Source organism: Convolutriloba macropyga, unplaced genomic scaffold (genome assembly GCF_964194025.1).
Source record: "Convolutriloba macropyga unplaced genomic scaffold, txConMacr16.3 SCAFFOLD_669, whole genome shotgun sequence".
Classification (NCBI taxonomy): Eukaryota; Metazoa; Xenacoelomorpha; order Acoela; family Convolutidae; genus Convolutriloba; species Convolutriloba macropyga.
Genome location: NW_027451610.1, coordinates 4158 through 29991, shown reverse-complemented (window position 1 = coordinate 29991; position 25834 = coordinate 4158). Strand labels below are relative to the sequence as shown.

Sequence of the window (25834 nt, the reverse complement as noted above, 5' to 3'; positions counted from 1 at the left end):
GTGTATATAACAGTACTCTGATCTACGCAATAAAATACGGATATTTTCCGTTTTTGCCTCCCCCCCCATCTTAGTGGGTGCATACTATTTGCACCCTCCAAGCGCATGTGCCATATTTTCATGTAATGATTTCGTATGTAACGGCACGTGCTCTGTTACTGGAGGTGCATAACGTACTGGGTGGGGGGGGGGGGGGGGTGGTTCACAAACGGAACGGATACTGATACTATTATTAAACCTCCATTGCACAATCAAAATACCCCCCCCCCCCTCCCTCCCTCCTAGGCCGAGGTTTCAGCAAGAAGCAATAAAAATTGCTAGAAAATGTATGCACTAAAGTGAATGGAATGCGGTGAAAAAGTTTCACTGCTGAAAATTGCAACTCTTACAAAAAATCCGGCCATCCGACTCCACTTAACTTAACGGAATTATCGCAAAAGATAATTGGTTACCAGCTATCGAGTAAAATAATGTAACCATGCGGGCAATGGGGTGTATTAGATTCAAATCACATTTGATAAGTGGGCGGGGCGGCGGGGGGGGGGGGGTATATGGAAGATATAAATTTCGGGTTACAAAATCCATAGTTTTTCAAGTTTTATAGTAAAAAAACAGTTAAACATCAGAAACGCGCATATCATCTTTAGTTTCGGGAACACTTTCATTTGTTAATGTTAATCCACTTGATGAGGGCGGAGGAGGTGGAGGTGGAGGTGGGACCTCGTCCACCTCCTGTTCATCAGTTGTGCGTTGTTCCTCCTTGACAGAGTGCATTTCCACCCCGTGTTCAGACGTGATGCTCCGAGATCGGTTGCTGTCATAGGGCGGGGCGCATAGATGAGGTTGAGGGTTTTGAGACGCCTCTGTGGGTGACTGAAAGTATGCCCCGTCCTTATCACCTTTGTCTGCTGTCAAATTTGACTGCGGTGGACCGTCTTCTACAGGTTCCAGTGCTAAAATTTTCCATCGTTGTTAAACGCCTCCTGTCATATTCCTCATAATCAAACGGACAATAATTCTTGATTTTATGTAAAGGGATCTAAGCAGGCACAACTAGTTTAAAAATGGAACACAACTGGATTCGAACCACCATCTCTTACTTGCAGGCCTAGTTGGCTAATCAATACACCCACTGGTCTTAACCTCTCGAACTTAGAACTTAGGGCATCTCTTAGAACCCATTCTGATGTTTTTTCTTGTTTCTCAAGGCTGCTTCATTTCTCCAGCCAAGTATACGTTGAACAAGTAGAGCTTCTTGTCAAGCATATCTTATGCACAATTCACATTAGGCTGTTCTCTCTCAACCTTCCAACATTATTTCACGGAATAAATTTTGATTGGACTATAGCTTGGAAAGCGTCCGGCTATTATTAAAGAACTTTGAAGGTCGATGCAGGTGGTTGAAGAATTCAATTTATTTCAAAAGTTTTTTTTGTCTAGATTAATCACGGAGACATGCAACATTGTAAACAAGATGGAAAAAAGATTATAGCTCAACAAGATTTTGCTACAGCGTTCCAAAGATTGTCACAAAAAGATCAGGTATAGTTTACTTGGGACTGTACGCGTAAAAATCAAAAGCAAGGAACGCAAATACAAATAATGCCCATAAGAACTGAGCCTCAAGCTCAACCCGTCGGTCAAAAAAATCAATTAAACGAACTGTCTTCCTATTTTTTCAAATTGATGAGGTATATAAATACTAGCAATCAGATGGCTATTCTGCAATTGCTATTTAAAAACCGAGTTTGACTTAATGAATGAGTTTAAATTGAGTTAAAACAGCGATATTTTTTAGAAAAAAAACGAAAAGAAACTGCTATATTTGTTCAATGACTCGTCAAAGATTTTATTGAAAACTAGATAGCCAGCATTATTAGTAGTGGTCATTGTGGTACTGTTTTCATGAATAAAGTGGAACATTTAGGTAAATCAGATTTAATTACCTCTTGGTGGCCCTAATCCAAAAATATAAATCGGATTTTCTTTTTAAACCCTTACAAACATGATTCTAATTACTTTATGCGGTAATATTTACTACGGTTATTAAAAAAATGAAATCATCTCTTGCCATAATGCTAATACGGAAATGAATTAGATAACTCGATTTGTTGTGATATGTTTTGATCATACTCTAGCTTGGAAAACGTCAAGTTATTATAAACAAACTTTCAAGATGACTGCAGGTGGTTGAAGAATTTAATGTATTTCCACAAAGTTTTGTTTCTAGATTAGTCATTCAAACAACTTTTGTAAACAAGATTGAAAAAGGATGATAGCTTAACAAGATTTAGCTACAGCAGTTCAAATACTGTCACAGAAAGATCAAGTATCGTTTACCTGGGAACGTACGGGCAAAAGTCAAAAGAAAACGACAAAAATACAAATAACGTCCAAAAGAACTCAGCCGCAAACTTAAACCTTTGGTCAAAAAATTTCAATTAAACGAACTGTCTTCCTATTTATTCTGATATTATTATATCAGATTAATGATTATTCTGATTTATTCTTATATTATTATTATATTATAATATTACTATATAATATTATAGTGTGAAAATACTAGCCAACATATGCGTATTTTGCTATTCAACATATGCAACTTCTATACAAAGTTTTGTCTTAGAGAATTGTTTTAAATTGTGTCAAAATAGCAGTGTTTTGTTGAAAAAACAGAAACAAATTCAGAAAAAATGGTGTTTTTTGGTTCGTATTTAATGCCTCGTCAAAGAGTTGCTCACAAAATAAATGACCCGCAATTTTAGGAGAGGTCAATGTGGTACCGTTGCTATCAACAAAATGGCACCTTCAAGCAAATCAGATTTATTACCTCTTCATCGCCTTAATTGGAAACTATAGCTTCGATTTTCTTTTGATAAAACTTACAAACATCATTCTAATTACCTTATACGGCAAAAATATCTTAGGTTTAAAAAAAGAATTCGGTAGATACAGCTTTAAACGCTCTCTTTCTCTCTCTCATCCAACAAAACTAGTTATAAAACGGAACTCACTTACTAATCCGAGTATTTGTTTTCGCCTTTTACTAGTTTCATTTTATACACAGCAACGGACTGTAGCGGTGGGTGCAGCTTCACACTCCAAGACACAACCACTGTTTTCTTAGTAAACAGAAAATTTTCTCTAGGAGTATTTTAACATGGATATTGTCATCATTATTTCAAAAGATAGGAACTTGAATATTTAGCAAAATCGAAAAGTTGAGACAAAAAATGATGAACATTTACATGCAAAGGTTTTATTAATTACTACGGCAATTTCCTAAGGCATTAGAAAAATTCAAGTTTGAATTTCACTTTTTTGGATGAAAAATTAATGACACCGTCTATGTAATAAACTTAGAATGGACGGGATGCAAAACAAAGGAAAAAATAACTTCTGCAAATTTTTGAATAATCATCTCACATATAATCAAACTAACGTGAGTTGCAGAGATCAATTTTCAAGAGTACAAAAACCCAAAAGTTTTGGTAGGAAAATGTGAGCTAACTTATTATCCACTTTCTGTTTTTAAACATAAAATGTAAAAAAAATGGCGTAAGTTATGATTCCCACCTTTTTGTTGCATGTAAATGTCATTATCAGATGAAAAAAAAACGTATTGGTTAGTTCACAATGCATATTATCGCAATTTTTTGTTAATGGGGAATTAAATGGGATCTATTTTCTGTTTCGACCCCCCCCCCCCCGCCCCCGCGCATATGTTATTTTTTATAACATATAGTAACGCGCTATATGTAACTGTAACGTGTTGTACCGTTACTTCACGGGGGGGGGGGGGGGGGGCAGATTAGAACCAATATATCAATAAATCATAATGAAGATTGGTCACATTAAGGTCATCATCCTAATCCGGTGTAAATTACCATTGTCGTGGTTGTTATTCTTGCTGATGACGTGGTTGTTACTTTCATGTTCGACCGTATTGGGCTTTAGTGGGTCCAGCCCCCCGTTGAGGGTGGGGAGATAGGGGCAGTGATTGTTGTTGTTGGTGGGGGGTAGGGTGCTGGAGAGGGGACCTTGGGTTCCAGTGGCCGTAGGGACTCCTACAGTTGCATTGACAGAATCATGTCGTCCATTGTGGCGACAACATGGCACCAGAAATGGACAGCAGCAACAGCAGTATTTCTTCACCCCTATAAAGGTAGAGGTTTAAATTTGGAAGGAACAGGAAAATGAAATCGACGAGCCTGAAACATAATCAACGCCAGCGAGGTCCTTTAAAGCAACTGCTGCTATTATTTTCAACTACTATTAAAGCTCAATTGTTGTGACAAAAATCAAGGAAAACTAAGAGGATCTGTATGCCAATTTTATTTCAGAGGTCGCTCACTAAAAATCAGTTAATTCAAAGCCATTATTTTGTGCTATTAGGAACATTTTATTTTTTCACAAAAATATGATGCTCTAAGAGATTTTTAGAGATCATATGCAGCCTGTTACAAATTATAATTGTTCCGACCCGTTTTAGAGGGGAGAAACAATACGCTCAAATGTTTTTTTTTTCGTTCCGACAATTTTCGCCTACCGATATATTTATCGTACTGGCATGTGATTGGTATCATTAGAAAACTTTTTTAGCGTAGAATTTCAAATTGAAAACATTTTTTTTCGATTTTGCATTTTCCGAGGAGCTACGGAGGTTTCGTTCCATTTTTTTCAAATTTTGATCAGTTTTTGCTAAAAATATGATAAATGTGTCAAAGATAGTCTCATTGGTTTTACGTTGAAAGATGAAACGGAATTTCTGAAATCATTGAGCAAAGTGTTCTTGCTAATTTTTTGCATATGTTCTGCATTTTTTTTAAAGAAATCAGAGTTTTTCATTTTTTAAAAATAAAATTTGGCATCAGATATGCAAAATTGGTCCACTTTTTCCAGCTTGACCGGCAGTGCAGACAAAAAAACTCACATATGCCCTGTTTGTTTACTCACATATGCCCTTTGTTTACTCACATATGCCCTGTTTTTATCTCCGGAATGAAAGTGTTCTGGATCTAACGTTATAGCGGCCCCTTGCGAATTGAAATTGATAAATATTTTTAAAAAGCGTTACTTTTATTTCTAATATATTACTTTTTCTGTTTGCCAGGTTTTTCGTCAAAAATACAAATACTCAGTTTATTAGAACAATTGCCTTTTCAACAGCAACGCAGTTCTGGCCAAACCAATTTCGGTCTCATCGTGAATTCGAGCAATAAAACGGATTTCATAATATGAGGTACACTTTATGCTCAACTAGAGTCCTATAAAAAAATTTTGTCCCAAATTTGGGTCTGAAACTTTTGGGTGAAGCCCATTCTTTTAAGGGCTGCAGCAAGTGATTTCGTAAGCGTTTAAAGAACTGTGGAGTTTTGCCAGCAATTGAGGTTCTTCGGTAGTCTTTTGGCCGCTTCTATCTAATCTAATGTCCAATTTTTATTTAGGGAACTACTAAAGAGACGGTCTAAAGCCTTCAGTTGATACATAAAATGTTTTTGGTAATATAAACTAATAAACATCCATATTTCATCATTTTTTGATATAATGACTCTTTGGGCCAAATTAGCCATTTCTTTGATAATTTGATTTCCTTTGTTTTAAAGGACGGGCAGCACGAACATGACCAATTTTGGTCTAGCTTCAATTTTTTTTTCGATCTAAATTTGTTCGGATTGTAATTGGGTGCTGAATATAAATCTTTTTTAAAAAACTTTTCTTTTTTATGTTAGTTAAACACCAGAGTGATTCCAAATCAAAGCTCAATTACTGACAAGTAAATTTTACGTGAAAAAGGAGGCCAGTGAATAAACATGATATTGTCAATGAAACCCTTAATGTTTTTTTTGGCTTCAACACTGTTTGCAAAAGTTGTTCAAGAAATTTTGCGTTCTGCCTGTTTTTGTTGTTGATTTGTTGTCTTTTGACTTGGCCTTGCTAAGGGCATGACCAATTGCTAATCATAACCATTTAGTCTATAATTGTTTTTGTTTTTTGAAAGCATCATTTCATTACGATTTATGGTTTTCAAAAAATTGTTTTAAAGAAGCTGGTCTTTTGCGATTTGCCGCTTTCAATCTTATTCCCGCCTCGTTGTAGCGTTGTCACAGCCAAGAGAGAGCATTCGCGCATTCTTTTACAGTGAACTGTAGGGAAATTCTTTACGTTTATTTATTTAATTGTTAAAAAAAACTGGTTTTTGGGCGTTGATAATATGAGTTTTTTTTAATTTTTCTTCGTTTTTGGAAAATTTTCAATTATTGAGGTTCTGCTTCATTTCTGCCTGTATCTATTTATTTTTCCACCTTATGATTTGTTGGACAATGAAAGGTCTAAACTGTTCTGTATGATGGTATAGAAGAGACCATTGGATGACTTCGATTGACAGCTAAGGCACGAAATTTGATTTGCATGGTTTTCAACAAGTGCCAGCTTTATTTTAGCCGTGCCTTTTTGTTTTCTTTGTACGTTTTGATTTTTCTCAGAAATGATTGTCCCGTGTCTTTTCTGGTTAAAATGCCATTCAATCAATTCAGTTAAGTTTTTATCGGATGCCGTTTTTACTTTAAAAAAATAGATACATATTAAGTTTTGGTCGAAGGTAATGCTTGTTGCTCTTATTTGGTTTTGTTATTTTTCTTATCTCTTACTCTCCTTAGTGGCAGGCATCACCGACCCTCTGATAACAAATTGCTTTATGTGTTTAGTGGTTGCAGCTTAAAGCAATTTTTAAATGAAGAGATTTTTGAGCAATATATGAATTTTTGAAAGGTTTCTTTTACCTCTTCCTTACTTGGATGACAATTAAGTCCAAAACATCGTTGAACCTAATCGGAACATTATATGAGAACGCATATGAACAAGCCTCCATGTATTTATTAAGGCTCATTTTCCGCAAACGAAAAACACGAAACTGTTCTTTCATAACTTTCATCGTTATAATCAAATGATATTATTTTGTTCCGCTTTTGATCTCTTCGCTCATTGAGTGAGTTGAAAAGAAGTCTTATCAAGTATTGTCAGACCTATCCTTGTTCAAAGGTATGTCAAATTTGAGTTTCTAAAATTTTTATTTTAATCAGTGCTATCAGCTAAACGTCACCCAGTCGAAACTCAATTAACTATGAGCTGTGACCAGCTTACAACTATGAAGATTACTGACCTGCCATTAAACCACAAGTCTGTCGATATTAAGGCCTCAAGAGCAAGGATATGCTACAGAAACGAAATGAAGGAATTCAGCTTAAGCTAGTTTGAAAATCACTCAAAATTAGAGTGCATAAATTAATCTAAATTGGTGTTCACATTCATCCAACGGAAAAACAAAACAATTTCTTTTTCAGATGTGGAAAATTCAATAAGGAGAGTAGCGTATGAGAATTTCTTGAAGCTCATGAAAAAGATCTGAATGTGTAAAATTAGCTGCCTATATTTATTTATTTTTCTACCTCATGATTTTTCGGACAATGAAAGGTCTAAACTGTTCTGTATGATGATATAGAAGAGACCATTGGTTGACTTCGATTGACAGCTAAGGCACGAAATTTGATTTGTATGGTTTTCAACAAGTGCCAGCTTTATTTTAACTGTGCCTTTTGTTTTCTTTGTACGTGTTGATTTTTCTCAGAAATGATTGTCCCGTGTCTTTTCTGGTTAAAATGCCAGTCAATCAATTCAGTTAAGTTTTTATCGGATGCCATTTTTACTTTAAAAAAATAGATACATATTAAGTTTTGGTCGAAGGTAATGCTTGTTGCTCTTATTTGGTTTTGTTAAATTTCTTATCTCTTACTGTCCTTAGTTGCAGGCATCACCGACCCTCTGATAAAATATTGTTTTATGTGTTTAGTGGTTGCAGCTTAAAGCAATTTTTAAATGAAGAGATTTTTGAGCAATATATGAATTTTTGAAAGGTTTCTTTTACCTCTTCCTTACTTGGATGACAATTAAGTCAAAAACATTGTTGAACCTAATCGGAACATTATATGCGAACGCATATGAACAAGCCTCCATGTATTTATTAAGGCTCAATTTCCGCAAACCAATAACACGAAACTGTTCTTTCATAACTTTCATCGTTATAATCAAATTATATTATTTTGTTCCGCTTTTGATCTCTTCGCTCGTTGAGTGAGTTGAAAAGAAGTCTTATCATGTATTGTCAAACCTATCCTTGTTCAAATGTAGGTCAAATTTGAGTTTCTAAAATTTTTATTTTTTCAACTCAAACGTAAATTTCACAAATAAAATCAAAGCTTGGACATTTACTTGCTAATGTATATGATTGAAATTAATGAACATTGATTTAACTAGTTGAAATAGTAGATCAATATAAATCGTAAGAAATATTGTACCTAAAGTATTAAGTAGTACCATATTGTACATAAAGTATTTATTCATTGATAGTCTTACCAATGAATAGGTTTTTGAGTCGTCGTTTGAGAGGTGGAGACATTGTGATGAAGACGATAGGGTTAGTGCAGGAGGCGATGATTGTCAGATCAGGAAGGAACATGTCCACTATCATCTCTCCACGAGAACGCTGCAACAAACCAAACACATTATTTTTTTTTTAAATTGTGCTGAAATATGGCAAATATAACATATTAAACTCACACCTTTTTGAGTTTGAGAAGTTGTTTGAACTGAACATAAACTGAATCAATTAATCATCAAAACTTGTAAAATTCGTTTTGTATTGCAATTTATCTTTTAATTTAATGCTTAAACCAATTTTAGATAGACATGCAGCGAATTTTTTCTAGATTCCAGTTAGCCCAGTAGGCAAATTTTTTAATTCAGTACTAGTTTTACCAGCTTAAGATTTGGATCTCCATGCTGTGAGTCATAATTTTTTGTAAAAAAATCCTAGTTTAAAAAGTTGCGGAGATTCTTGTTGGCAATTCAAAAAAAGAGAATCGAAACTTTTTTTCTTCCTCTCATGGATTCGCCGCAATTTTTACATTATTTTAAAGACAAGAATACCATAGAGTTTTTTATGGTGCGTTCTGGTTCGTTCTGGTTTTTCATGATCGGTTTTTAACTGCATACAATCATCGCTTTGTTCGGTGTTATACGTAAGACATCATCGTTATGTTCGGTTTCTTAGATTCGGTATGTTTGATTGTAAACGTAAAATCTTTGTCGGTATGTTCGGTTGTACTTAGGTTTGGTATGTTTGGTATTAAACGCAAGATGGTTGTCAGCATGTTTGGTTTCTTAGATTCAGTATATTAGGTTTTAAAAGTAAGATAACCGTTGGTATGTGCGTTTTCTTATATTTGGTTTCCAAGATTCGGCATGTTCAGTTCCTCGTAGTCATTTTTTTACATTTCAAAGAAAGCATACCAATTCCAAACAAACATATATTTTCAAAATACAGAAGCTTTCTTACTTTTTAATAGAGCACATACGGAAAATTTTGAATGTACTAAATCGAAGAAGACAAAGAGGAAACCAAATATTCCGAAGCTCTTGAATATTTCGATTCGTTTGAAACCGTACACGGCAATGATTTCATACAATATTTTTTCGTTTCTGTAGCAGTTACTGAAATAGGCTTTCACATTGTTCTAGACCTCTTAGGTTTCGTAATAGCTGTTAAAGATCTCTTAATGATTTAGGCTATTTAAACTATTTAAACTAAGACATTACGAGCGTCTACGTGTACCAAGTTTGGAGAGTTAATTTACTCGTTTTTAACCAGCTTTTACTTTTCCAATGTTAATACATTGTGCTTGTGAAATATGTTTTCGCATTTCGCGGTCGAAAAGGCTGTGCCTCATATGGAAGTTTCAATTAGTGGTTTTCACTTTTACGCTGGAAGCCCGTTCCGCAAAGAAATATGCGGCAGACTAATTCTTCATTTTATAAATTGCTTAAAACTGACCCTTGCAGCCGAAAGTAACTACGTTTTACATTCACTTGATGCTATTTTTCATTTTAAGGCTCTTATTTTTTCGGAAACCACTTTCCCAAAAATTAATCGCTCTCCGGATTGAGGCGGTACATGAAAGCGCCAGCGACGTTCGTTGGAAGTATATTTTTTTCAATACCGGTAGACCCTCGTAATGGAAATAGTTTTGCCCACTCTATTTCCTGAGCCGTCGGAATAATTTGATCTGCCCGGAATGATTTGAAAGGCAAAGTTTTAAACACATTTGCTCTCTATTAATTGCAACTTTCAGATTGCCTTAAACTCGTCAATCCTCCCCTCTCCCCCCAGACAATAACTCTGATCAAATTAACTTTTCTGTTTCGTAGATTAAACGTCTAACATTTTTGCTGTGACAAATATGATCACCATATGCATTACTTAATGTTAGGTATTTTTACTCACAGAGGCGTGATTAATTAACAATCTAAACAAATGTTGGCACATTTTTGCTTCACATATTAGAAGCGTTTTTGTTATACTTATCAGTGACAAACAGTAGACTTATGTTTATAGACTCGCTGTAATAAAAGATGGCCGTAATAACTAATAAATTTTACGGCTCTCTTAATTATCATAAGAGATTATCTTCAGTTTTTGTCTGATAATATACAGAAGATGATTTCAACAGACACATTAACCTTCTTATCATTCTTGTGCATGTAATATTCTAGAACTGAATAAACTTTCAGTTTTAAGCTCATAGATATAGTAGAAAAGTCATGCTAGCAAGTATTCATGGCAAAAATTGTGTGCTCATTTTTGTGCTGTACTAAATTTTTAGCCAAATAAAAAGATGTAACTGCACCAACCCCTCCACGCGAATTGAATTCTATTTGAAGGGGGGGGGGGTGTAAAAACAGAAAACAGAACTTTCAGTAGTACTAGAAAAGTTAATTACTCAGAGACAAATTTTAATCAAGTTTAACTTACCGATGTAATCAGCATGACGGTAAAATTTTTCTTGCAAAATTTTCTTTGGTGAAATTAAGCAAATAACGTAGTTTCTTAAAGAGAATTCAATCGAAAAATATTATTCCGACACTTCAACAAAGTCACAGTTGTGGAGGCTTTTTTACAATGAAGAAAAAGAACTTAGGTCCCAAAAAAGTCAGAAAAGAAAACAAATTGATTGGCATGCCATCTTAAGCAAATTTAAACAAGAAAAATGGGAAAATTCAGCCTTTTTGAAGGAAGAAAAATTGGCCCATGAGATCCCATACGATCAAAACGTTTTAGAAAAACAATAAAATGTCTGGATTTTTCAGAATTCGGCACTTAGATCATCAGAATTTCTCGCAAATGCCCATTAGTTTTTGATTTTACACTGTCTATGCTATGAAGTTCAAGTTCACAACAAAACAGAAGGCAGAAAATGAATTGAACTAACGAGATATTTCTCAAATACGAGTCTAAAGCTTTTTTTATTCGCCACAATGTCGGTGGATACCTATCATATTGGCCAAAGTGAGCCCAAAAAGTTTATCGGGATGCAAATATCCCACCACTAAAATGAAATTTTTCAAAGATTCATTTGCAAAGGACTAAGCTATATTAGACTGTGACATAACTAGTTGGCAATCGTTTAAATTGAAATCCTCTTCAAATGTTTAAAATTCAGTTGATAATTTGATTTATCCAAAAGTGTGTACACCACAGTGACTCATTCATCCTGTCAGATCTGACAGGAATTTTACAAAGAGTTTTGTCGTGTAGAATCTGATCAAAAAAATTAAAAAAAATGAAAATTCAACTAATCATTTTCTGCACGATTAAAATGTCCGCAAACTGACAGCTGAAAAACAAATTAAAAAATAAGTTTTCATACAATTATTATATAAGACCTGATAAGACTGTGAAAGAAAGTCTTCATATTTGGCTTAACGTGAAAATTATATTGTTATATATTCAATTGCTTGGAAAAAGAAGTCAAACAAAATTTGAAACAGAACAACAAACACAGTGATTGTGGCAATTCCTCTAGGGTTTTAAACTCGAGCATCATCAATGCGCTAAATCTAATTGATTATTGTTCCGACCCAACTTGTGGGGGGAGGAGCTATATACTCAAATGGGTTTTTTTGTTCAGACAATTTTGGCCGATCAATATATTCATTGTAGAGACATGTGAAGAGGAGAGCGCATAATTCGAAACTGAAAATATTTTTTTTCGAATTTCATTTTTTTTCGAGGAGTTATTGAGGCTTGTAGTTTTGTGTTAAAACGGGATAAATGGGTTGAATTTGTTAAACTTTTAGGGTAATTTTTCTTCAAATTAAGATCTTTTTTATTAAAAAATCAATTCAAAATTACATTTCACGCCACAAAATGAAACATTTTCGAGTTCCTTATAGATGAAAGGCGATAAAAAGTCTAGTTCTGGTCTCATAGGGAAGTTTAATATAAAAAAACGCAAACTCTAGTGGAGAGCTCTTTTTTTAGAAAATTTTTCATATTTTTGTCATCTTGGGTCACCTAGGAGACTAGTCAATTTTCAAATCTAGATTCTGTTAATGACAAACTTTACACTCAAATACAGCCCAATAACAAAAAAACCGTTTTCAAGGAGTCACTCGTGTTTCTTTTTTTGGCTTCGACTCTTAGTTTTGGTAATTTTAAATGTTTTTTTAGTTTACTTTGAAGTTTCACAAAATTTCTGGAGTCCTATGACATAGCTTCATTGACTAACAGTACAATAGGTTTTGTAATGTGCATTAAGTGATCCTTTCTAGAGCTTTCAGTGGACAGCTAATGGCTGTTAAAACTTTCAAACGATTTTTCGAGAATTTTTTTTAACGTTAATCGATAATAAATTTATTTTCGTTATTTGTAAGCCAGTCTCAATAAAGACCCCATCTTTTATAATGCAACCAAAATTTTTCTGGTTAGTGGTTTTTCTTCTAACTCTATGTTTTATGACTTCAATGCCACAAGAATTTAAAAATTCTTAAAATATTTTTTGGATATTTTATTATTATTGGTTCCTCTTGAAATGTTATCACGTTATCCTCATACTGATATCTCCCATTGACTTAGAGAAAAATTGAAGTCAATCATGGTCAAAGTTTTCAGGAAAAAGCTTATCTTTCAAATGGCTTCGAAACTTTCTTCACCTCCTACTTTTCTACTGAATTTTCGGTTTTTGCCTGTATTTGTTGTTGTTTCCATAGTCTTTAGATTTATGGTGATGTCTGATTGTTTATCCATGCATGACAAATAACGTTGTCCCCAAGCGAGGCATACGCTCCAATTGAGCGTTTTGATTGACTTTCGTTATAAGCTATTGAGTTTAATGGCTGTTAAGACTTTAAAAATAATTTTTCGATTTTTTTGAAAAATTAATCAATGTTAAACATATTTTCGTGATCTGTAAGTCAGTATCAGTAATGACCGGACACTTTTCTTTTCGACAACATCCAACCTTTATCTAGTTATTCGTTTTATCTTCTGATTATCGGTACTAAGACTTCGGTGCACGAGGTTTCATGTTTTTTTAAAAGTTTTGGATATCTTTTTGTAATTTTGGTTCCTTTTAGAATCTTGACACATTATACTAGAATTGGCTGATAGTTGCAGCGGCTAAAAGATGATGTTCAGTGGCTCATACATAAAGTTTTCAGAGAAAAAATTGTAATTTAAATGGCTCAGACAATGCGTTCTTGTTCTTTTGTACTTAATTTTTAGATTTCGCCTCTGCTTGTTGTTAATTTCATAGTCAATGGCTTATTGTGATGTTTTGTTAATGACTTATATATGAAAAACATCCTTGTTGTCTCATTGAAACGTACTTTTGCATATTTATTAGCTTCGGTTGAAAGCTATTGAGTTTGTTGGTGTTGATACTAAGGTTTTTCTCAAAAATTGAGGGGTTTTAATGTATTTGCTAATGTTTATTGATTTATTGAAGTCATATTGTGAAAACAAATGCTATCGCTGTTAAGAAATTAATTGAAAAAAGGACAGTTTTTACTGAAGAGTTCAGTTTTCAATGGCTTAGTCACTTTTGTCTCTCAATTTTTTTTGAATTTGCTGTTTTTGCTTTATAATTCTTTAGGTAGCGGTAAAATGCTGACCGGTTTCATAGGCTTGTGATTGAGTATTGAATGAATGATGTTATCCAAATCTGTCGGTTTAATTTAAGTAGTCTTAAACTTCATGATATTTTTCCTTTATAGAGTTTTTAAGGATTTTTTCAATTTTTTCAATTTTTGATGTCCATTTCTTCAATTTGCATATTTTTCTCATAATTGAGGGGTCCATGTATTTTGGAATTTAATAATTTTACATAAATTATGACGTAACTGATGGATGTTTTGTTTGTTGAACAATGTGCATTTCCATAAAAAGTTTTGTGAGTGGTGTTTTTCTTTTTACTTTTCTTTTCTTTTAGCATAATTGCGTAATAACAGATCCCAATGGCTTTCAAATGTGGCCCAATTGAACTTATTCATTCAAGCAGTATACCCTTAGCTGAATCAGTATAAATAGAAGTTGAAATAAATATACATATTATTCAGATAGTAGCTAATGATTTTAATGGCGTGTTTTCGCAATGTTTGTAGTTCGGTGTGCTTAATTTTTTGAGTTTTTCTGAAACTTCAGTCCGTTCTCAAGACTTAGTCTAACCAGAAACAAGTCTTCTTGGTTTCATTGTGACTTAATAAAAAATTTATCAAGATTTTTTTTGTTAAAAGCTAATTAATCTTAAGACTTTTGAAATTCTTTGGTTTTCAAAAATGGTGATTGATTTTTGAATATCGCCTCATTATTTCTTCTTTTTGTCGACTTGTTATCTATTCTCATTTAGTAAAAATGCAATCTGATGTGTAGTTATAAAAAACTGTTTAGGTAGGGTTTTGTCTGATTAAAATTTGACGTTATTACTATGTGTTTTCCAATTAAGATATTGAGTTTTTGCCGTGAAATTTTTATTTCTGCTTTTTTTGTTTTTTTTTCTTTTAGTCTTTTCCATGGAAAATCTCATTGTATTGAGGCATGTCATTATTTAACTCAAATTAGTTTGGTTGTGTATTGATTTTTTAAAACTCAATCATCTATTTTTGATTATCTCTTGCAAAAATTTAAGTCAAAAGATAGTTCAGTCAAAAATGTATATGAGCGCATGTCTAAACATCATGTGCGAACGCGCACTAACGAGCCTCCTTGTTCATTATAATAAAAACCCTTAACAAATTGAAAACCAGCGCAATAAGACCTTAAATATTGGATTGGAAAAATAAAGAAACCAATTTTTTTAATGCGCCAATGAATAGTTTTTTTTTCAAAACTAACCCGCCCAACCCCGCTGGTGCTGTTAGATATTTTTCGTTTTTTCGATTCATTTTGTATAAGGTCTTTATCTAAGATATAATTTGACAGAAATTTTATTACGTAATGTGCGATAAGACAAAATTTTACGCTGCAAGATTTGGTTAGAAAAAATTTTGTTGTTTGATAAGGTCTGAAAAGATGAAAATTTATCGTTGACGATTTGATAATATCTTACACTATGAAAAATTGAAATTTCTTGTATCAGATTTTACACGATAACAATTCTTTTAAGCCAATTTATCATCGTGGAAAATGTGATAAGACAATTTATAAGATAAACATTGCTACTGCAGAAACTTTTTATCAATGTTCTGACTGATTTAAGATATAAAAAATATTACAAACAAAATTTTAAAAAACACAACTGACACTGTAATTGAAGGAGGCTTGCTAAATGAAAATCTCAAAATTTTGGTGTTCTATTACGTTTTGTTGAGAGGGTCCTCGTTTTGGAAGTTTTGCAGAAAACAATTCTGACGTATAAAAAAACCAGCGGATTGCGACCTTGAATAGTGAATTGAAAACATTACGAAATCTCGAAAGTTACAGTAGCAAGATTTTTTTCGGTCGAAGACCATTTTTCTATTGATTCTGTCGTGACATTGTATGTTCATACAAAAAAAATCCTGTGGCTGCAATAATTCTTTCTTGTTCTGTAGCGTCAATTTAGTTAATAAGAAGGTAAGATAGAATATCTTGCAAGATCCGGTAAGATAGAATTTTTGCCGAGTGAGATCTCATAAAACATAATTTGTATTGAATAACATCTAATAAGACGAAGTTGGTTTTAACGTGCAAGATCTGATAAGATGATTTTTTTGTGTTGGATCGGATTATTCTCTTATCAGATCTGATAAGAAGATAAATACCCTAACAGACATCTTATGAGACCGCATTGTCAGATATTTGTAATATCTAATACGACAAATATTCCTGAATAACTCGGGCGGTTTCCGTTTATATGTGTCTCTACTTAAAATGGAAAAACAAGATTTCGTCTCAAAATGCTGGCCTAACCTTGATCCTTTTCACTTTTTTTCTAAAGCATTATTTGTTGTTTTCCATTTTTGGTTCCAAGTTACATCAATTATCGTTCTAACACATCCATTTTACATCATGACTTTACGGGTCTTTCCCATTATAACCCCCATGGAATTATAGCCCCCCATTATGGTATAATTATCATGATTGCGGGGGTTATAGTTTATCTGACCACTAAGCTGTGGGGCTATAATGCGAAAAACCCGACTTTACAACCGAGTGATTATAAATCAAGTTAAATTGGCGACTTACCCGGGTCCAAGTTTCTAAAGTGAATTTTCGTAAGAAATGCGGTGAATGCGTTGAACTTTCGTAAGAAATGGGGTGATTGCGGTGAATGCTGTGAAAAAAAAAATAGTTCAACGCTTTTCACCGCATTTCTAACAAAAATTCACAACCAACTTCAAATCAATTCTTACAAAAATTGAGCTCATAGAATATTATGGCAAACTAATGTCAGAAATAAGGTTAAAGCGGTGAATGCGGTGAAAAAAAATAATTCACCGCTATTCGACCCCAGGCCTAAATAAAGTCAACGTTAAAAAACGCTAAATTACGTAAGATTGGCGCTGTTTGCATTGAAATTATGTAAAATCTACGCTTGGTCGTCAATGGTACATAAATTTGCGTTGAATTTAGCGTAGATCTAATAAAATTTTGCGTTAAATATGGCGTAGATCTAACATAATTTTGCATTGAATTTAGCGTAAATCCTACATAATTTTGCGTTGACCTTACAAATTTTTGCGTTAGAATTAGCGCTGTTTTTACCTAATGCTATGTTCCAATATTTAGATCTTACAAAACTTTGCATTGAACATATCTAAGATCTTACATAACTTAGTGTTGAAATTACCTTATATATTACAAAACTTCGCGTTGAATTTTGCATAGATTCATATAATTTTGGCTTTGATCCTACATTTTTCTGTTCTAAACTTAGCGTTGATCTTATCAGATTTTGTGTTCCAAAGGTTGGACCTTACATAGTTTCGCATTGAACTTATTGCAGATCGTACATAATTTAGTGTTGAAATTACCGTAGAAATTACAAAACTTCGCGTTGATTTTTGCGTAGATTCGTATAATTTTGATCCTACATTTTTCTGCTTTGATTTTAGCCTTGATTTTACCTAATTTTGGCTTCCAAAGCTTATGTTTTACATAATTTTGCTTTGAGTTTAGCGTAGATCTTACTTAATCAAAAAATAGAATAGAATAGAAGGGTTCAGAAATAATTGGTTTGAACTGGCTCAATAACTACTTCAAATTCAACTATTTAATTTAGCGTAAATCCTACATAATTTTGCGTTGACCTTACAAAATTTTGCGTTAGAATTAGCGCTGTTTTTACCTAATGCTGTGTTGAAATAGAAATACGCGGTGAAAATTATTTTTTTTTGTCGCGGAATTTCACCGCATTTCTTACGAAAATTCACTGGCAAACCTCGAACCGGGTACGTATTCCAAAATCAAAATGCAAAATGGCGAAACACTCTGAAGTCAATGGCGGCCATTACATCTGTTTTAAGTTTGTGAACGACGATTAAGATACTTACATCCCCCAACGGGGCATATCCAGTGGCCTGTCGAACGGAGAGTCTGACCAGGTGAATAACATATGGCAGCCAGAGTAGGAATCTGACGAAAGTCGCGACCAGACAAGTCTTTGCTATCTTTAGCTGTGGTTGCTGTCTGGCCCTGGGTCGCATCACCTGCTGCCCACATGGCTGTCCCGATTGGTTTGAACTGGGCTGCTGAGCTAGCGTGAGTTGATAGCCTGGAATTTATACAATATATTAGTTGCGTACGCAGACGTTTTAGGATAAAAATTTGACAATAAACTGATTCTGAACTTGATATATAAACATTTTTAACGTTAACTTCATGGTTTTTTTTCAAAAAAACAAAAATTTCAATTGAACCAATTGATAATCGTAAGGCCCTGAGTTTTCTGATAATCTCAATATAACTATATGATCTGCTTGAAAACAGAAAAATTTTTATACTACTCAAATCCAATATAATTTGCGGGGAAGACAAAACAGTACCAGACAAACAAAGCCCCCGACAAAACTGCCCCACACGCCATTCCTAGTCAAAGAAGAATCCTAGTTAAAAAAATCTACTGAAAATAGACAAAAAATAAAAGCCTACACATTTATTGGACAGTTTTGTCGGCGGGGGGGGGGGGTATTTGTTCTGTCCGGATCCAGTGGTACTAACCAGCCTGGCAGTTGCTTCCGCCCCCTCCGATCCCAACACACCCCCCACTGATGTTGTTGACAGGGTTCATGTTGTTGTTGTTGTTTTGATTGTTTATGTTGGCTCCTGTTGCATTTGTAGATTGAAGAGGTCGATTCAAGCCAGCAGTGAGCTAAAAAAAAAATTTGAGTTCAGGAACCAGGACTGAATATTCTAGTATGAATTGACGAAATGTGAATTATCCTTTCAATATAAATTTAAAAACGATAGCTCTCATTCATATTGAGTTGTAAGTGTTTAACTTTTGATTATAATCATGAAAATTGCATTGAGAAGAAACTCCCGTCCCTGGCGAATTAGAACTGAAAGATGCCGTATAGTGCTGTGAATTATTTTTGAAACTTCGGTGAATGCGGTGAAATATTTTTTTTATAATTTCATTGAATGCGTGCGGAAAGTTATTGAAAAAAAAGACATTTTGTTCAGAATATATGTTGTGAATTATTTCTAGAATTTAACTGAATGTGGTGAATTATTTTTTAGAACTTCAGTGAATGAGATGAAATATGTTTATAATTTCAGTGAATACGTGCGGGTAACTATTGAAAAATGACTCTTTGTTCAAAATTGATGCTGTTAATTATTTCTAGAATCTAAGTGAATAAGGTAATTACTTTCACAATTTCAGTGAATGCGGTGATATTTTTTTATAATTTCAGTGAATACATGCGGTAAATTATTGAAAAAAAAACTCTGTTGAGAATTGACGCTGTAAATTTTTTCTAGAATTTAAGTGAATGCTGTGAATTATTTTAGAGTTTTGGTGAATGCCGTGAATTATTTATAGAACTTCAGTGAATGCGATGAATTATTTTCAGAATTTCAGTGAATGCGGTGATATATTTTGATAATTTATTTGAATGCATTCGGTAATTTACTAAAAAATGACTCTTTGTTTAGAAATGATGCTCTGAATTATTTCTAGAAACTAAGTGAGTGATGGGAATTGATTTAGAATTTTGGAGAATGCCGTGAATCTTTCATAGAATTTTGATGAATTCGGTGAGTTACATTCAGAATTGAAGTGAATGCGGTGGAATAATTTTATAATTTCAGTGAATACGTCCTGTAAACTACTAAAAATTACTCTCTGATGAGAATTGATGCTGTAAATTATTTCTAGAATTTACGTAAAAGCAGTGAATTATTTAAAGAATTTCAGTGAATGAGTCAAGATGTATTTATTATTCCATTGAATGTATGTGGTAAATAATTGAAAGAAAGTTTTTTTCAGAATTTAGTGGGACGGAAATTTTTGTGCACGCGTTTTTGTGTCGTCGATCAGACCTCTCCTAAGTTCCGATCCACCTTTGATTACCAGCCATTGCAACGAAGAACTAATGAGATTTTTATGCGTCAGATTTAATCTCTGATCTGGCATTATAGTGCGCCCATTTTATCTAAAAATAAGTGTACTATAAATACGTTCTGACTAAATTTTTGAACTGTTTATTGGACGCACCAAAACCAAATTTAGAGCACTTGCCAAATAAGATCATGGCTAAAAAGGGTGCACTCAGAGGTCAGTTTTGAGCCCGGGTTTCTACCTGGTACAATTTATGTCAGCTTGTGTTATAATGTTAATAGAGAAGAACAAACCAAACGGAATTTGTACACAAGATAAGCTTGTCATAACTTGAAAAAATGCTTTACTTGTTCAACGTATACTTGGCTAGAGAAATGAAGCCTTGAGGAACAAGAAAGAACGTAAGAACGGGTTATAAGAGATGCCCAAGTTCGAGAGCTTAAGACCAGTTGGTGTAATTGGGTAGCACACTAGGCTTGCAAGTAAGAGATGCTGGTTCGAATCCAGTACTGGTCCATTTTCACAGTAGTTGCACCTGATTAGACCCCCTAACAGGTTATGGGCCCAGACCCTAGTCTCTGAGCTTAACCGCAGAAGAGAGACAATATAGTTAGAAACTGTGAAAGAGAGGATGCGCAATTTAAGGGGGAGTGTTAGAAGGTTGAAAGAGAACAACCTAATGTAAATTGTGCATAAGATAAGCTTGACATAGCTTGACAAGAAGCTCTACTTGTTCAACGTATACTTGGCTAGAGAAATGAAGCCTTGAGGAACAAGAAAGAACGTAAGAACGGGTTATAAGAGATGCCCAAGTTCGAGAGCTTAAGACCAGTTGGTGTAATTGGGTAGCACACTAGGCTTGCAAGTAAGAGATGCTGGTTCGAATCCAGTACTGGTCCATTTTCACAGTAGTTGCACCTGATTAGACCCCCTAACAGGTTATGGGCCCAGACCCTAGTCTCTGAGCTTAACCGCAGAAGAGAGACAATATAGTTAGAAACTGTGAAAGAGAGGATGCGCAATTTAAGGGGGAGTGTTAGAAGGTTGAAAGAGAACAACCTAATGTAAATTGTGCATAAGATAAGCTTGACATAGCTTGACAAGAAGCTCTACTTGTTCAACGTATACTTGGCTAGAGAAATGAAGCCTTGAGGAACAAGAAAGAACGTAAGAACGGGTTATAAGAGATGCCCAAGTTCGAGAGCTTAAGACCAGTTGGTGTAATTGGGTAGCACACTAGGCTTGCAAGTAAGAGATGCTGGTTCGAATCCAGTACTGGTCCATTTTCACAGTAGTTGCATCTGAATAGACCTCCTAACATGGGCCTATTGTTTTGATTATAAAAAATTTAAACTTGTTTTTGTATTTTAAAGTAGCGGGTTTTGTAAAATAATAAAAGAGCATGCCTAGCAAGTTGGCATGAATCTATATTGCTTAAAAACGTGGTGTCGCAAAATCAAAGTTGGAGTTGAAAAATTAACGCATGACCGTTGTATTTATCCTCATTCATTTCTATTTGCCCACTCTAATCATATATTTTAAGTAAATGCAAGCTCAGTGCGTATACAGTACACAACTCATACAAGACCACCACCAAGAGGTCTCTCACTAAAGTAAAGAAGCAGAAAATACCTGGATTATTACAAGAGATTTAGAAATATTAGAAATTTTGTTAGCTATTGTTGACCTAATCCAGAAGACCGAAAAAAAAACGACTCAAGAAAAGCATGGTATGTTCGATTTTCCGCGAAAATAAACGTTGGTATGTTTGTTCATTATGTTAGATTTCAAAAGTTAGAAACTGACGTATGCTCCTTCTGTTTGGTCGGCTTTTGCGGTTTCTTCGAGTCGGTATGTTTGATTTCGAACTTAAAAAAATGTTAAAATGTTGCGTTGCTAAGAGTTTGTGAGTTCAGCTTCTCTAATCTGGTATGTCCTTTTATAAACGTAAAGCGTCAGTTTTTCCTATAAAGAATTTGAGATTTTTTTATGATGCAGTCCAATAATATGATAACTTCCCAATCGCAGGAGTTTCAAATGACCCTCTAGGAGACAATATCTTACGTTGAAAATTGAATTGCCGAATCTAAGAAACCAAACATACTCAAGATTATCAAGTCTTTAAATCCGAACGTACCGAATCTAAAAGACCGAGCGTACCGAAGATTTCTTACGTAAAAAACCAAACGTTTGAAACCAAACATTCCGAAGATTCCTTGTGTTTAAAAAAAGAAAAGACCGACGATGGCGAAGAAGAAAAAAAAAAGCATATAGATTTTGTCGTTTTGGTCTAACTATAACCGAACATTCCGAAGATTTTCTTGCTTTTATAAACGATTTCTGATCTAGAGTGATAAGATCTTATCAAGATTTACCAAATAAATGTTTCAACTTCGTGGTAAGATGCTTCAAGTTTTTCAAGAGATTTCTAGATCATGAACGCCCGGCTCGTGGTGTCACCGCCATTCAACGCAAAATTATGTAAGATAAGCGGTTAAAGAGGAAATTTTTGTAAGATAAGCGGTGAATGCGGTGAAATTACATAAATCAGGCGGTGAATGCGGTGAAAAAATACTTTATCGCCTGGTAGTGCTGAAATTACATAATTTAACCGCTGAATTTAGCGGTGAAATTACATAAATTCACTGCTTCGAAAAAAAGTGTCCAAATTTTGTAAGATAAGCGGTGAATGCGGTGCAATTACATAAATTCTCCGCTCAACTTAGTGGTGAACTTACATAAATTCAACGCTTAGAAAAAAATTGTTCAAGATGTTTGAGATCAGCGGTGAAATTAATGGTGAGTGTGGGAGGAATTATTAGATTTGCCTTGCCACTAAAACTACCCCTTAATCTTACATCTTTTTGACACTTTTTCTAGGCGGTGATTTTACGTAATTTCACCACTAGAGTAAGCGGTGAACTTACAAAAATTCACCACATTTCACCGCTAAAATATGTAATTTCACCGCTAAAAATTGCAAATCTTACAAAAATTCACCGCGCATGTTTTGCAGAAAATAGAGTGAATTCGATTTATATTCAAACAGAGAATAATAGAATTTAGAGAGAGATGGCGCAGTGGAAGAAGAAGTGGATGCCATGAAGGAGGTGAGAGGTTCGGACTCTTGTAAGGGCGGTGAAATTACATATTTTAGCGGTGAATTGTGGTGAATTTTTGTAAGATCACCGCTTAGTCTAGCGGTGAACTTACATAATTTCACCGCATTCACCGCATTTCAACGCAAAATTATGTACGAAATTTGCGGTGAAAAAACTAACTTTTCACCGCTTATCTTACATATTTTTGCATTTTTTTTCTCGACCCGGGCGTCTTGTGTATCAAGTTTCCATTCACTATGTCGCCAATGAACTGAACTGTCAATGTTAATTAATATAATTATTGGACTATGCTAAAATTAACCAATATATTAAATAACCCTACTGCTCGTAATAATTCAGTACTTGTTCATTTCGCAGTAGTTGCGTCTGCTTGGAACCCTACATAAAACATGCATGAAAGAATGAATTGAACCTTCTTGGCACTGTAGAACGTGTAGGAGTATAGGATGAACTGAAAGAGGACAGGAGCTGAGAAGAATAGGAGCATGTCCACAAGGTCTGAAAGCCACTCTGAGATGATAGGGTACTGGAATGGACACCACTTGTCCCCTCTTGGGTCCATGGTCTGGAACTTGAGTGCGGCCACCACCACTGTCATCGTGTACACGCTCACTGTGAAGATCGCTTTCACTCGCATGCTGAAAAAGTTTGAAAGATTTTATGCTTGGAATTTAGTTAAAACTGATAAGATGTACAGGTTACGTTATTCTGATTGAAGTCACTGACAACTTTTCTTTTCGATCACAAATGGAGTATTTCAGAGCAAGCTGTTTATTTTTTTTTAAATTACGAAATATTTTGGTTTTTTTATTCATATTTATGGCAAAAATAAAGAAAGAAAGAGACCCTACTTTAAATGCTAGCCGTTGAGACAAATAAATATCTACACAATTCTGATCTGAGGTCTTCAATTTTTTTACTGCAAAACTCTGAAATCAAAACAAAATTCAAAATCTAAAAAAGTAACGTGTTTTTTTTAATAAATTCAAATAATTCAGCTCGAAAACATATAGTATATTATGATAATAAACATGAATTTATCATTTGTCACGCCGCTAATTTGCATTTTGAGGCATGATCATTTATTTGTCTTCAAGATATAGTTACTGAATTTAAATCAAATCGGGAAATAAGATCGATAGAGTTCTAAAAAATCCCCTTAAAGGTGTCTAGCCTTTCAGGCCGATACGGGTATGTTTTCAAAAGGCATCTTTTCCACAAAATCCTTTTTGTGCCATTGCCCAATCGCTAAAATATTTTCTTTGAGGGGGGGGGGAGTTTGGTGTTTGGGGCGTTAGCACAACATTGTTTTCATAACGCAAATGCCCTAAAAGCCAAGTTGCAAAATGCAAGAGTTAATGCTTTTAAAATCAATCTAGGAACTAATTTGTCAACTTGGTGCCTTTTTCCCTACATGCTTATTTTTTGCTAATTATATATTTTCAGTTTGTAGCCATGATGGCGAAGTTCCTATATCGTAGTTTCCGTAAACAGTTTAGTATGCAAACTTATACACCCTCTATTATGCACATTTTGCAAAAAAATGAATTGATTAAAGATTGAATTAACCTCAGTAATGAGCTTTTGAAGAAAGGCAAGTTTATGATCACGAACTTTTCATAACACAAGAATAAAAGGAAGTAATTTGAAGCAGTAAAATTAACAATAAAGTTACAAGCAGTTGGTAAACATCTCAAAAACAAACTTGCAGATTGCAAAGCTATCGTAACTTCCTTAACTACCAAAATTCCTAATATAACACTTATATCTACGACAACTAAGTTTAACACGAAAAAGTAATTTGTATTTTTAAATTGCCTGTCAACAAAGATGTTGATAAAAATAAACAAATTTGCAAAAAATCCCGTGAACAAAGCAAGAATATAACAACAGTGCCATAATGTGGTTGTTATATTTAGAATATTGTTATCAATTGCAAATTCGACAGGTAGAACATACGTAGAATTATTAGATGACATTTTGAGAATATAATATGAAATGTAATGAAATTTGGAGTAAATTGTGATTCGAACTTTTTATTATTATGCAAATTTTTCTCTTCACATTGACAACTTTCAGCAAAACTGACTTTTTACAATTTCGGTTTTTCACATCATAGCCCTTCCTCCAAGAAATTATAGCCCCCCCCCCTCCCCCCATTATGCTTGATTAATATAATGGTGAGAGATGTACAGGTTGTCTGACCAACAAGATAGGGGAGGTTTAAGATAGGAAAGACCCAAAATTTCTACATTGGTCGTAAAAAACGTTCACGGCTAGTAATTTTTTAAGGACAATGAAAAGTAGCAATGAAATGTAATTAGAATTTTCCACCAAATTAGCACATCCTGTAACGTAACAAGAACCCAGAGTAAGGTACTATATATCCTTCGTCTGATAAGGAAAAGCCCACGGCCCGTTCTTAGAGGCAATTCACGTATCGAAGGAGGGTTTTTGAAATACTGTATCCGTGTGAATTTTTTCAAAGTAAAGGGACAAAATGGGAGAAGAACTGTATCAACAGATAAAATAGGAGGCTACCTTTATTTCAGATAATTTCATCTTCATATCAAAATTTATGTTCCTCTTATGAATGGGGTACATTTTTTTAGCTTTATTCCGTTGAAATTAAGGCGGTGCTCAATTTGTCTTTTAAATACGATTGCGCCTTTTAATACTATCAAATATTGGATAAAAATGAGCGCATATGGTTCAAAGTAATTACTGAAGAATAACGAAATATGAAATATAATGGTAAGAGATCACAAGTGGTTTTTAAAATTTGTAATAACTTCTTCCAGTTTAGTTTCAGCGAGCGTAGAAGTCATTAACGAT

General features: G+C 34.1%; 1 protein-coding gene across 2 annotated transcripts; it reads right to left on the bottom strand.

Annotated features, from left to right (window-relative positions):
• Positions 1–531: 531 nt before the first annotated feature.
• Positions 532–25834, bottom strand: LOC142356846 (uncharacterized). Of its 2 annotated transcripts, none has more exons than XM_075408619.1 (8): positions 25252–25834; positions 24569–25087; positions 23412–23637; positions 18533–18683; positions 17866–18086; positions 8413–8542; positions 3888–4157; positions 532–953 (listed from the first exon to the last, which is right to left on the bottom strand). In XM_075408619.1, the coding sequence occupies exons 2-8, from the start codon at positions 24976–24978 to the stop codon at positions 616–618; spliced, it is 1746 nt and encodes a 581-aa protein (XP_075264734.1). In that variant the 5' UTR covers positions 24979–25087; positions 25252–25834; the 3' UTR covers positions 532–615. The 2 variants fall into 2 exon arrangements, with proteins under 2 accessions (XP_075264734.1, XP_075264735.1); XM_075408620.1 differs by having other exon boundaries at positions 24569–25071; positions 25334–25350.

Excerpts from the sequence above, each read along its gene's own strand:
- LOC142356846 (XM_075408619.1), bottom strand. The coding sequence starts at position 24,978 with ATGTCATCTAATAATTCTACGTATGTTCTACCTGTCGAATTTGCAATT. Across the intron at positions 18,087-18,532 it reads CGGAAGCAACTGCCAGGCTG|GCTATCAACTCACGCTAGCT; the intron begins GTTAGTACCACT and ends TATAAATTCCAG. Across the intron at positions 954-3,887 it reads GAATAACAACCACGACAATG|CACTGGAACCTGTAGAAGAC; the intron begins GTAATTTACACC and ends GGAAAATTTTAG.